General features: G+C 32.7%; 1 protein-coding gene across 4 annotated transcripts; it reads right to left on the bottom strand.

The window, feature by feature from the left end:
• Window positions 1–2,898: 2,898 nt before the first annotated feature.
• On the bottom strand, window positions 2,899–13,530 carry LOC115694816 (ATP-dependent DNA helicase Q-like 4A). Of its 4 annotated transcripts, none has more exons than XM_030621907.2 (27): window positions 13,472–13,530; window positions 13,206–13,274; window positions 13,040–13,091; window positions 12,735–12,911; window positions 12,263–12,320; window positions 11,310–11,750; window positions 10,538–10,711; window positions 10,325–10,455; window positions 9,724–10,099; window positions 9,516–9,647; window positions 8,588–8,674; window positions 8,344–8,471; window positions 6,978–7,098; window positions 6,738–6,889; window positions 6,501–6,636; window positions 5,979–6,102; window positions 5,828–5,898; window positions 5,581–5,649; window positions 5,309–5,437; window positions 5,054–5,212; window positions 4,827–4,907; window positions 4,576–4,737; window positions 4,376–4,431; window positions 3,967–4,090; window positions 3,705–3,799; window positions 3,519–3,596; window positions 2,899–3,435 (listed from the first exon to the last, which is right to left on the bottom strand). In XM_030621907.2, exons 3-27 carry the CDS (start codon window positions 13,042–13,044, stop codon window positions 3,054–3,056), a joined length of 3,648 nt encoding a protein of 1,215 aa, XP_030477767.1. In that variant the 5' UTR covers window positions 13,045–13,091; window positions 13,206–13,274; window positions 13,472–13,530; the 3' UTR covers window positions 2,899–3,053. The 4 variants fall into 4 exon arrangements, with proteins under 4 accessions (XP_030477767.1, XP_030477765.1, XP_030477766.1 ...); XM_030621905.2 differs by having other exon boundaries at window positions 12,735–12,914; window positions 13,472–13,489; XM_030621906.2 differs by having other exon boundaries at window positions 13,206–13,521.
• Window positions 13,531–14,187: the final 657 nt, after the last annotated feature.

Here is a 14,187-nt window from a genome sequence, read left to right on the forward strand (position 1 = left end):
TGTTTTGTAAAACGATCTGCAAACAAGTTGGCTCATTGCTTGGCAAGAGACTCTTGTTTCTCTACAAGTTGTGTGCTTCAGTTGGAGGAATGTTCCTCTAAAGTGCGTTCTATTGTTTTGAACGAATTTATTAATTAATAAATTTATGATTTTTACTCAAAAAAAAATAAATAAATATACATATCCCTTATCTTTTCAATTCAGTCCAACTTAATAAAAAATTCTAAAATATGACAAAGTCAATTTTAAAATTTTAATTGATTAAATAAATCAGGTAATTGAGACATCAAGGTGATATTATCACCTAGGACCATGGGCCTATGAATTTAATCTCTCAATAAATTGATCTAAAATTTAAGAAAACTTACAAAAATACTAAAATTTGGGTTAACTTTTACAAAAATACTGTCACACAGAATTTTTTTCAAAAATACTATATTTTTGTAAAACAACAGTAGAACACAAAATAAGAACAACTAAAAAACAACCATAGTAAAAACTTAACACAGTATACAGTATAAATCTTACCCAGTATTTTTAAAAAGAATTCTGTCCCACAGTACAAAAATAAAAAAATTAAAAATTTCAGTATGTGGTGTAAATAATCCAAAATTTACCGAGTAAATTTTCTAACTTATTAATTTCTCTTGATTCCACTGTAGATTCAGAGTTGAACTCTTGATTACATAGAACGCTTTATACACATGTATAGATACGCATGAATTATCCATTGTTACGATCACAATAATCAATGATCCTCTATAGATGGTCTACATCGAGAGAGGACAAAATTATTATTTTACCCCTCTATGCATTTCATCCTTTAAACACTTAGTTTCTTGTAAATGATATTTTAATAAACTAATGTAATTAACGAAATGAGCGCTTTATCACTTGTCGCCTTTAAACAAGCTCAAAGGAAACCGTAATTTCACTTCTAGACAAAACATAAAAGGTATAGATGTTCATATCTATAATTAACATTTCCACTTAATTGAACATCGAGTTCCCAAGATGTAAGTATGAGTTAGATCGACGGGTAAGCTGGTAACAAACAACTCAAAGAACTCAAGCAATACAATTAGCTAAATGTTTAATCATCTTAAAATTGATAAATCTCAAGACGAAATAAGTTTAAAGCATATAATCACAATTATTTTCCACTATGATAACATTACTATAATTGTGAATAATTATATGTTCATGATTTAATAGAACATTAAACATATAATCATGAAAGCAAACATGTGAACAAAGCAAATGATAAGATCCAAATATATTGTTTTGAACTTTATTCATAATTAAATAAGATTACATTAAAATTAAATTTTATTTATGCCATAAATCTCAAACACTAATAACCTCATTTAAAACAACAAATTTAAGGAAATTTAAGCATATAAATTTTTGTCCCTTGACCAAGTTGTGTTGTCAAATTGCTTCAGGCTTTAATGGTCTTTGGACGGATGTGATTAGGAACAAATATTTTGGCACCTCTGGCTTCTGGTCCGGTACCCTGCCACATAATGCGTTAAATGTGATCAAAGGGGTTTGGGAAACTAAGGAATTTAAGGACCCCAATCTCTACTTCGGTCTATGAGGATAGATTAATGGAAACCAGTTGTGGACTGTTAGATAGTCCCACATTGCTAATGTGTGGAAAGATAATAGAATATGTAAGAGGGATTGGCTACTCCTCCCATTGCCAATTAATTTTGAGATGAAACTCCATTCACCTTATCCCAAATTCTAACATTGACGACTCCACTTTGAAGTCAGCCTATTGAAATTTGAGTGAAGCTATATTCAATGTGGTAGAACTTGTATACAAGAAGATGTGGAACTCTAGGCTCCGTAGAAACTAAAACTGTTCATATGACTCCATGATAAAATTATGATAATTGAATAAATGTTCGCGATTGAAATTTATGGAAAAAAAAAACTGCTCGCGGAAAATTTACAAAGATGTTCTTCCAATAGGGTAGCGTTTACCAATAGTCTTTGGAAGAGAACCAGATCACTCTGTGTGGGAGAATGGTGAAGATTCGTCACTGCGTGTGTTCTAAAAGTATACTTTTTCTTCCTGCATCTGGTTCTCTAGCAAATGGTCGATTAGAAATGCAGAGCCTTCATTTCACTTCAAGGGCGCCTTTGATATGGAGGACTCTTTGGAAAGCCTTGAATTATCAGCTTCTGCGGCAACTACTTCTTCTTATATATGGTGGCTTAGACATGATAATTTTCATAATGCGGTGTTGATGACTATTCTTGAGGTGGTGAAACATTTTGAGAAAACCTTCGTGGAACATGGGAAGGTGACTCAGAAATGTCTCTTAGGAGCCTTCTAATCGTACCAGAATTTTGTCCAAGAGGCTTGACCATGTTCGAGTTAATGTCGATGCTGCTTTTACAGGAGATTTAACAGCCATTAGTAGTAGTGAGAGATGAGGCAGGTGATATCAAAGCTTTATCTGCAAGTAATATTAGAGCCAGATTTGTGATAGATGGTGTTGGGATGCAAAGGTGGCTCAAGATTTTGTAGGCTAAGACAAGAACCTATACTAGAATAGGATAGAATTGTTTGGTTTTGGTTAGAGTTTTTCTTTTTACTTGACTTGTGTTCCTTTAACCTTTCAATTTTTTAGATTCGTAGAATTGGTAATGCTCCTGCTCATTTTCTTGCAAAATGGTGTTTAGATAATGACTGGAATGGATTGTGGAGCTTTCAGCAGGTGAATGTGATCAAGCTTAAAGCATTTTTAAGTTATTCAGAAAAAATAAAAACAAAAACAAAAAACAATTGAATGTATAAAACAAGGGTGAAGCATTTTGTGACATAATTTCATGATCTCATCATAGACAATTTTAGTGAGAAAAGATGAGTAAAACAACACGAGATAAACATCTAAAGAAAAATATAAACAAATTATCAATGGACACAATCAATGCATTTCCTTTAGAAATAAATATTACTGACAAAAAGGTCAGCAATGCCTTACAATTGTTTGTTAGCCTAGCTATTATTCATGGCATATTCTAAGAGACCATGTTTGTCAAACGTTACCAGGTGTTGACCAACAAGGTAGCACCCTTCCGCCATTGTTCTTTTGATTAGTCTTGATCTGAGATGCAATACTGTCGAAATCACAATCTATGAAATCTAAATCATCATCTATGTACTGGTTGTAATTATCTTGCTCCATGTTATTACCAAAGTTGGTCACATTGGACTGCCTCTTTGATGCCATTTTCTTGGATCTACCTGTGCTATTAAATTCATAGTCCTCCAGATTTGGACTCTGCTCACCAGCTCTCCTCTTCTTTGCGGATTCAGTACTGTCGTGACCGCTGCTGCTGTTCTTGTCTTTCATATGCTCCTTTATGGTAGATTCAATGGTTTCAAGTACTTGATCTCCATACTTGGCTAGCTTAACACTAAATTAGGAAAGGGAAAACAAAAAAGACGATTAACATGTCCGTTGGCTAATCAGTATTATAAACAAAATTACAAAACTTACTTGCCAATTCCACTTATTTCACGGAGTTCTTCTTTTGTTTTGGGTATTCTGCTGCCTATTGCTTGCAGTGTAGCATTGCTAAATGAAAGAAAACGACAACATATCAAGCGAGTGTACCAATCCACATCATTCTTCCATATCATGCCCATATAAAACAAAGCTAGAAAAAAACAAAATGCAGCTTACTGAAATATGTGGTGTGCTGCAAATCCTTCTCCAGCTTGTTTAACAAGACTAGATCGGAGCTTGCGTAGCGCAGAATATATTTTAGCTGACAGAGCCTGAAATTGATTAGACCAAGTAAAAGATCATGTATTTTATTGATTTCAGTATTTTGATATTTAATCAACAGTTGGATGAAGCAAATGCACAATTACATTACATGTACACAAATACATAAATGAGTACTAAATCTACACAGGAAGCATATAAATTACGAGTTTTATACCACGTCTGACTTGGGTTCACCAGGATTGCCAGCTTGTGCACTCAGCTTCTCAAGGGGCAATGAGCCTTTAGCTGGAGTAACTCCAAATTTGCTTTGCTTAGTAGCTTTTCCAGAGCAAGGAAATCTACAACGTAAGGGAACCAACAGCCAGCATAAATTATAGTTGTGTAGGTAATTGAGCAAAGGGTAGTACAGTTAAAGGCTATAGGACAAACCAAGACATGCATAAATAAAGGAAACCATTACTGTAAAGAAATGAAAACATTTTCCAAAACATGACAAATGCAAGTGAATGAACAAAAAAGCAAGCGTTAATAATCATAGACTTCATCTTTTCATGTAAATAAATTAGTCAGAACTAGCAAATAACCTAAGTATGAGCAAGAATAGCATGACTAGAAAGTCAAACCTTAACACAATTTTCTTCCTGCCAGAGCAGAGATCATATGCTTTTGACTGATTCACCTGAGATGAAAAGTAAACCACTCTTATACATTTAAAAAAGAGAAAAAAGATAGATAGAGTTGCCAAGGACCAATTTCTTCTCTTTCGTATACATTGATATTATATGAGAACCATGCACAAGCAAACAAAAGCAACTACATGTACCTTTAGCACCGAGGATACAGATCCATATACATCACTTTTCTTTACTTCCTCTGCAAGAATGTCTTCAGTAACAAGATGGCGCAAGATACGGGAAGCTTCTCCCTTCCCTAGATGTTTTCCAGCCCCATGAAGACCTAATTTTTCATGTTTATATTTTTTGACCTATTTTCACATTACAAACATTAAATTAAGAAGTAAAAATAAGTTACAGTAATAGAAAGCACCATACATCCCTTACAATTACAACTTACAAACTGGCTAAGGGATCCCCTGTAGACTTCTAAAAGATGAGATGAAGAGAACTGCTGTCCTGTTAATTTCACTAGTTCAACCTGTAAGCACATGTCAATAAGTGACTAATTGGATATGCAAGAACTATGAATTATAAATGAACAAACAGTAAACAACATAAAGAGCACTCCATCATTTCTTTACAAGGAAAAAAAAATGAGATCAAACAACTACATTGATTACTAACCAACTGCTTCGCCAACTCACTGACATCCTTCTCCACACAACTTTTGATATTCAAACAATTGTCACATGTTTTTTTGCAGGCTGAAGGATCAAATTTTTCTCCAAAATGGATTAATTGTAGAAGACGTCGGCAGTCAACATCATTTTCACAATAACTGACCTGAAACAAGGCACACACTTTACATATTTGATTTCAAAGAGAGCAGCAAAATAAAAGACGTAATAGTCAATACAATCAGAAGCCTGTATCAATTACCATTCGCAAAAGATTTTCAGTATTTGTTTCCAGTATTCTTCCCGAGTAACTTGTATTAGCACGATTATTTCTAGACATGTACGGACTTTGCTCTACAGCACCTTGTGTAATCATATGCTTGACCCTTATCTGCACGAGAATAACAAAAATATGCCAAGGAATATAAATACAAAGATGAGAAAATAAATTAGTAAGCTTCAGTCTTCAAAAAATACACGATACAATCGAGGTAAAAAAAACTGATCTGATGTAGCAGCTTTGCTAGAACTTACATAGTCACTGTAATTGTAATACAGCACACAAGATGAAGGTTGACCATCTCGACCAGCTCGACCACATTCCTAGCCCATGGTAATGCAAGAAGTTAGCATATAATGACACTGACATATAATCACTCCTGACTCTAGAACGAAAGACCACAATAAGCTAATATCATTAACCAATATGTAATGTTATCCATATATGTCAAACACGAACAATTCCAATGAAGAAATGCCAAACTACTTTCTATTTAAACACCTGGTGATAGCCTTCAACAGATTTTGGGAGAGAATGATGAATTACAAAGCGAACATCTGGTTTGTTGATTCCTGAAATTCTAATGTTAGCTTGTGATCGAGTAACAAATTAAACTGATCAAGGCAACAATTAACAGCACTGTAGCATTTACCCATTCCAAATGCCACTGTAGCACAAATTATACTAACTTCATCTTTGCTCCATTGCTTCTGCACAAAAGATCGTTGAGCGGGATCCATACTACCATGGTAAAATGCTGCTCTATGACCGCATTCCTGAAGAAGATATAAGTGAACTCTAAATGAAACAAATCTCATGATATTCTCCAAGCAAATAGAAGAAGAAGAAAACAAAAAGGCTTATGATCTGATCTCCCCATTGCTTAGCAGATTTGGTTATATCTGTAGATTCCAAGATCAGTAGAAAATAATCTCTCAAGACAGATAGGGAAATAAATATGAAATCAAGCTGTATCATAATCAATAAAATAAATATTGTACGGATTTTCCAGATGTAATCAAAGTGACATAACATCTTTTAAACTTCCCATGTAGCAACAAAATGATCATAGATAAATTCAAGACTCAAGTAGAAGAAACATTTTTCAAGTGATATGACATCAAAAACTGGATGTATGAAAGGCCTCAACACCAAAGTGATCATAATATAGTACCTGTAATCTTTCAGCAACTTTTTCACAGTCCATTCTTGAAAGACAGTAAATTATTCCACAATCATTAAAATGGTTTTCTTTAATGAACTTGTCTATGTCATCCAAACACTTTTTAGTCTTTGGTATGACAGAATACCTGCAATTTACAGAAAAAAAATATTATCTTTAAATTTGAATGACAGCTTAAAAAAGTATTCCTGTAACAACAGAGAAGGTTTTACAGTGATTGATACTTGCCACAAATTCGGACGGTTAAAACTTTGACGGAAAACAACGCAATTGGCAAGTCCAAGGGCTTGCACAACATCTTCCTTCACACTGGCTGTTGCAGTAGCTGTTAGAGCTAACACAGGTGTTTTGGGGAACTTTTGTTTTAAGATACCAAGACTCTGATCGTTTTACATGAAAATGTTTATTAGAAAAATGAGTAATAAATACTCAAGATAAACTTTAAAGGTTTTAAGAGGGGTCAAGAACCTGATAATCTGGTCTAAAATCATGTCCCCACTGACTCACACAATGAGCTTCATCAATTACAATCCTAGCAAGCAACTCACGAGAATGTAAACTCTCCAGGTGCCGCAAAAGGGCATCACTTCTGCAGTATTAAAAAAAATGTTTATGCATTGTAATCAGAGTCTTGGACTTTATTTTTATTTTTTTCCACTTGGATTTTAATTTCAATCTGTAATGTTTAGAAAATTAGCACTATTGTGTTCATGATTGAGGATAAGGGGAATTAATCAAATTACGAATATCATTGAGCCCATATTGAATACAATAAGCATGAGTACAACAACCAGACCGAATCCAAAATGAAAACCAACAAAGGAAAATGTGTATCCTGGGTAAATACACCAAACTGAAAATATTTTACTCAATCATGTAACACTAACCAACTTCTTATGTTTGAAACAAAAATGTATACATTTAATATATCAAAAGTATAAAAAAGAAAAATATAATTTGTTAACTTATTAATGAATATCGTACTTGGAATTTATGCCAGTGAAAATTCTTTGTTAATGATCGAACTGACTAAACAAATTTGGGTTGTTTACATGTGTGTTTTGTTTCTTCAAAACAACAGTTAAGGATAATAAAAAAAACATGTGCCATTTGCATCCATAAGGGTAAATCCAATTTGGAAATGATATTGGTTCAAACAGAGATAAAATCATATGGTAGGTTGGGGCTTAAACAAAAATAATATATTATATTTATATTGTACATAATACATATATATTTCTATCCAAGATACTAGGGAAATCTATTTAATAAACTATGTGCCAGAAAAATTGAGATTTATAGATTTGGAGAGCTCAAATTTTGTTGCATTAATATATAAATGTTATAAGTTAGTTAAACAGGGAAGAAAAAGAAACGGCCCATTATTTAAAACACATACTAGGCTTAACTAATACGGGTAGCGACTGTTACTATAAAACTATATTAAATACTCTCCCCATTACCAGCTTATTAGATTACTAAGACATGAGAATTTTTACTTTTTAGACATATCTTCAATTGACTATTCAAACAGTGTTAAGTGCAGTAGACCACAAAATATGGATGACAAATAGTACAATAAGAACAAAGCAATCTTCCATCAAAGGCTAATAGGACTGCAATACCACAGAAAGAATATTTAAACAATGAAGCCAATCTAGTAGTAGTAAGCAGAGAAAACAAGGAATTACATAATGAAATTTGATCTAATCGTAAATTTAGCATATCTATTATTAAGAAAAATGGCTTTAGTTCCACACATGCTTCTTCATTAGCCCAATTATACCAAAAGAGAGAGTAAATGCATAAATACAAATAATGGAGATACACTTACTGAGCAACTTTCTCTGGAGTAACATATAACAGTTTGTATTTACAATAATCAGAAGTAAGTTCTCTAAGGATCTCCTGCTGATCAGTCCATTCCATGTTGGCACTCAAATAAGCAGCAGGTATATTTGCCTTCAGAAAACCCAAAAAGGAGGATACAATTGAATAGTAATGTTATCAGAAGAGATGCCAGAATACTAACAGAAAGGAAACTAAAAACAAGATATACTGATCGAGAAAAAAATTACCTGCAATAAATGCATAATCTGATCTTGAATAAGTGATACAAGAGGGCACACCACTAATGTTAGGCCTTGGCATATAATAGCAGGGAGCTGCAAAAGAAAAGATTCATAGAAAACCTTTGGTTCAAAATAAATAGGGAATTCAGTTCATTTCTAGGAGGAGAATTGGAAGGAATTTCTCACTATCCCTAATGTTTTTTCAATGAAAAATAATTTGTTTCAACTAGTGTTTAGTTTCTTCTTATCTTTTCCTTTTCAGATTATGTACGTTTCTTTATGAGAAATCAGATCCCCCACTTTCTGTAATTCTTTTTCTTTCTTAATCTTAAATGAAGACTTCATTTCTCATAAAAATAAAAGATAGACAGACAGACAATGAACGAATGATAATAGAGAGACAAATGTTCTTGGTAGAGAAAATATTACACATCTTATTTTATACATGTCCTCCAAATTCAACTGAAACCTACAATCCTTGGATGGCAGAAAACTTACAGGGTGAATCCCTGTAAGGAATTAAAATCCCGAACCTCATGAAACAAAACATAAACTTTACCACTCAGCCAAACCCTCTTTGGTGAAATTGTTGCATAATATCAGCCCAAAGGGGTAGTCTACAAGTAACTAGCAAGGAGTGTTGGAAACTACTGGTAGGCAGTTGTTTCCAAGGTTCAAATCCCCAGAGACTAAGAAAAACCTTGGGGCCACTGGGAGGTCATCCGGTGGAATAGTCAAGGCCAAAAATTCAAACAAAAAGAAAATATTTCACAACATCCTCAAAGAAAAATGATGCATACACAATCTTGCAAAAAAAAAATTATAAAACAAGAATGCTAAGACAATTATGGCACAAATTTAAATTGGAAAATTAAATTTAACAAAAAGCAACAAGTATCTATGATAGGATCATCACAAAAGTGTTTTCTTTTACCTGATATGTCAAGCTTTTACCCCCTCCAGTAGGCATAAGAACGAAAACATCACAACCACTCAATGTAGCATTAATAATCTCTCTTTGATTGGGGCGAAAGGAGTGATTTCCAAACACTATCTTGTTATTGTCCTAAAAGTGATTGCAGCAAACAACAATCAGGATGAACCTAGTGCATAAATGAAGTAAAAATAAAACAGATACATACCTCCAATTTCATTGTCCACGGGAAATTTTGGTTACTCCACTTTTTGTTATTAGAACCCTCAATATAGTTAACTTCAACAAGCCTAGGGATGTATGGCTCCCTCTCTCCAGTACTAGAGGAAATATCAAATCTATCTACAGAAGAGAATGAAGAAGATGAAAAGTTGCAACTTTCATATGCTCCTGGTTCATTGCGTAGATGAACCTGTGATTCAAATTTCCAGGGATCTTTCCTGGACACGGATGCTTGAGGTGTTTCATAATTGAAAGTTTGGGGAGTTGTGGATGCAAAAAAATGTGAATTTTGCCTTTCTTCATCTACTGAATTGGAACGAAGATATATTTCAAGCTGCTGGATTTGCTTATTCAACTCCAACCTATGTATTGACATTGTGTTAATTTTTAAATCCTCTCTTGGAAAGCAACAATCAGCTAAAAAAGCATTAACAAAAATAACCATAAGAAACATATTTGATACTTCATGATCCATCGATAGTCCATTCCTTCATCTAATTCTTTACCTTAACAATTTTTCTTTTCTAATATTTTGTTTTTATTTAGCAGGAAAACTATGTACACTTGAAGAAAAAGAAAAGGCAAACCTGTCCTGACGAAGTTTTTCTGTTTGCTCTGGACTTAAACTATCAAAATTATCAATCAGTTCATTTGATACAGATATTAACATGTCCTTCATTTCCTGCAAATGGCGTGCAGCGTCCGGGCATGTTCCTAGCTGTATAAAATTCAGAATGTAAGAGATGTGATATCATGTCAACATAAGAAGATACTGATGCAGATAATACACATAAACATACTTTAGATCCATGACTGCAAGTTGAGCACAGTTCAGGTGGCAAGCAAGCTTCATCATGTCGCACAAAGTTACTCTTATTATTTGTAGTTGGAGTGATGGGAGGAAGCCTCGATGTTGTTGATTGAGGTGTACAAGATGATTGGTATTGTTCCACTATTTGATCCACATCAATACTCTGCAACCAAACTAGATGGATGAGACAGGTAAGAAACAATTAATAACAATCCAGTAAGAAAAACACTTGTTTTTTCTCTGGCCTAAGACTTTGGAGTTGAACTACTTAGAAGAAGAAGATACAACTTCAATGTAAAAGTCTGATCATTCAATAAATAACCTTAATGAACCTATGCAGTTGGGTTTTGGTGGATGACCATGTTTCTTTGCTTAATTAAGCAATTTCTTTTTTCATTTTTCTATTTTTGAAAAGGCTTGTTTAATTAAGTAGTTTCATTTCTAATTGAAAAATAAGAGTTTGAAAATGATATTAAATAGGAACCTTGATCGACTAAAAATAGAATAAGTGTTTACAATTAAAAAAATATTATTATATTAATAAAAAGTTTAAACAAAAAAGTATTAAATAACACCATTTTCAGAAAGATTAAGCATAAACTAAAGTATTTACTGTAGAAAACATCCCCCTCCAACCCCCCCAAAAGGAAAAAAACAAAAAGAAAAACATAATCTCCATGATATAAGAGAAAGAGACCAACTGTTCCCAAGTCTTTGTTGTTGATTTCAACAATTGAACTAACCAAGTCATTTAAACTAACCTCTAGTATCTCATCATCGTCATCCAGGTCAGTGACACAAACTTTTTGGGATTCTTTTCTTTGGCTGGTATGGCCATGAACATTGTGATTGCCAACAGAACCACCAACCTGCTGACCAGAAGCATATACAGTTGGTGCTCCGATATGTCTTTGCCCTCCTACACTTTTCCCTGGTTCTGCAGCTTCAACATTATTTGGCGGAATATATTTACCTGTGCAGCTTGTAGGTTCACTAACTTTGACATTAGCTGCAGTAGTTGCACTAAAGTATGGGTGTGTCTTTGAATGAGCTGAACTTCTATCAATGTTTGATGAGCATCGCAGAGTCGTTTTACCAGCACCATGACAATTTTCAGCACTGATACCCTTTACTTGAATTGTTTTCCCAGGTTTTGCGTAATTCCTGCAAGAAATCTGCATATTGGAAAGAATATGCCAAGCCTGCCAAATTTCCATGGTAAAAATTGAAGAATCAGAAAAACTGGTCCTAGGATGGAATAATAAAATAAATAAAGAAAAAACTGCTTTTCTGGAAAAAAAAAAAAAAAAAAAATGGTCCTCACAACTTGTCTGAAAATACATATTAACTGGAGAAACATAACAGAAGTGAACTTTAACCTGAAGAAGAGTCAAAAGTCTATTAAAAAATAATCAAAAACAAGCTTTTGCTACAGAGAGAAAGGGAAATTAATTTAAAATAATAATTGCAATGGACCAAAAAAACCTCCAACTACATGCCCAATGATTTCTTTTTCCTTTTTCTCAAATCATACTTGGACCTTAACATGACTCATTTTACTCCATCCTCTTACTGATTTATTTAATTAACCAAAAAATAAAAGGGTAGTAAATAAATGAAGACCACAAAAACATAAATCTAACATGAAATCATTCTTATGTTTCTTTTGTCAAAGAAATCAATCTTATAACGTAAAACGACATAATTAATTTACCTTTTCAACTTGTGAATTGGGTAGTGCTTGAATACCCTGACTTCCACAAGCTGCTAACCTGTAAAACAGAACCAAGGAACCAATGGGAGTGAAAATGTAAAAGTATAACTACACTTATTTCTCCTTCTGATCATAGTTTGTAAGAAGTACAAAAGGCAAAAAAAACTTAGAAAGATAAACCTATGCATCCAAACGGAATAGAAAAAAGGAAGAAAAAAAAAAACAGAATCAAGCTTTACTTAGTCCACACATTCAAATGAATCAGAAAAATGGGCATTTCTTAAACTAAACTTTCTACAATCCACCAAATAATGGACTGAGTTATTCCGGCCACCCAAGCCACAAACATATCATACAATACCATACCATACCAAACCAAGCCAACAAAACAAACATTTATTAATCCTATAACATATCATTGTTTTGAGCAAGAAAGAAAACAAAAGAATGGTTTTTGAGTGACAAAGCAAACCTTATAGCCATAGGGTCTTGGCTCTCGTTTGGTGGTTTTTGTGTTGGCAAAGAGTAAAGAAAATTGGAACTGAGAAACTTCTTTTGGTTTAGGAAATTATCATGAGCCTCAACATGTTGTGACCAATTCACTTTTGGAAGCTGTACTTTCTCCGACCCTTCTTCTCCCCAGTTGCTTCTACTACACATTTTCAGTAAACCCGCCAAAAAATAAGCTCAAAATAAATATTATAACAAAATCACATTAAAATAGAACAACAAATACATGCAATGCATATCAGAGAGTCACTGAATCATTTTTCTGACCTCATTTGGAATCCTCAAAACATGTCATAAGGTCCTCCAAAATTATTTTTCCCTTCAATGAAATTCACAAAAACAAAGCAATGGAGAACTATTAAATCAAACAATCACAAATATTGAAATTCAAGAACTGAATGCCGATGAGAAAAGAAATGACCGTGGCCCATACCTCTGATAATAGAGGAAATAATTTCAACTTTCCTTTGAAAAATGATTCAAAAACTTCAAAAATGGAACCCTAGAAATGAAACATTCAGGGTAAATAAATCAGTTTTGCGGAGAGGAAGAAGAAGTGATGGTTTGTGGACGTTATTGCCCTCCTGGTAGCGAGCACTGTGGGCAGAGAGATATGGAGGGAGAAGAATTGAAAATTGGAAATGGCGGGACATTTTCGCCTCGGCATTTTTTATGAGCAAATTTATATGATAAACTCACCGGGAGTGGTAGCATCATGTAACCTCTCTCACGCACAGTCACCACGCACGAACACTGGGTTGCATATTTTATTTGAGTTTTTACATAAATATACTTATTTTTACCTTATTTTTATATTTTTATTCTTCACTTTTTTTTTTATACATTTTTACAAAAAAAAAAAAAAAAACAAAATTTCTAAAATATTATTTTAAAATTTATAATTACAAAAATATTATATTTTAATTAAAAAAGTATAATACAATTAAAAGCAATTATAAAATACCTAGACAACAACTAAAAAATAACATAAAAATAGTTACAAAGTAACAAAAATATAATAAGACATTGACCTTATTGCAATATATAAATTAATATCAACTCATCAACTTATTTTGTACTACAAATTTTTTTTTACAATTTATTTTAATAAAATTAATGATTACATTAATTATATAAACAATAAAATTTTATAATTTTAAAAATGGGTAACATAATATTATAGGTAATAGATAATTAAAGAACAAAAACCTAACTAGATAATAATACAATTTTATTACGCAGAAAATAATATAATTTTAATATGCTAATATCTACTAATACACATTATGTTAATCAAAAAAACTAAAAAAATTATCATTATATAAAAAATAAAAATAAAAATAAAAAAAGTAAATATATGTATCTACATATACAAAGCAACACACATACAACAAAAAAAATTATCAAAAATAAAC

Source organism: Cannabis sativa, chromosome 6 (genome assembly GCF_029168945.1).
Source record: "Cannabis sativa cultivar Pink pepper isolate KNU-18-1 chromosome 6, ASM2916894v1, whole genome shotgun sequence".
Taxonomy (NCBI): domain Eukaryota; kingdom Viridiplantae; phylum Streptophyta; class Magnoliopsida; order Rosales; family Cannabaceae; genus Cannabis; species Cannabis sativa.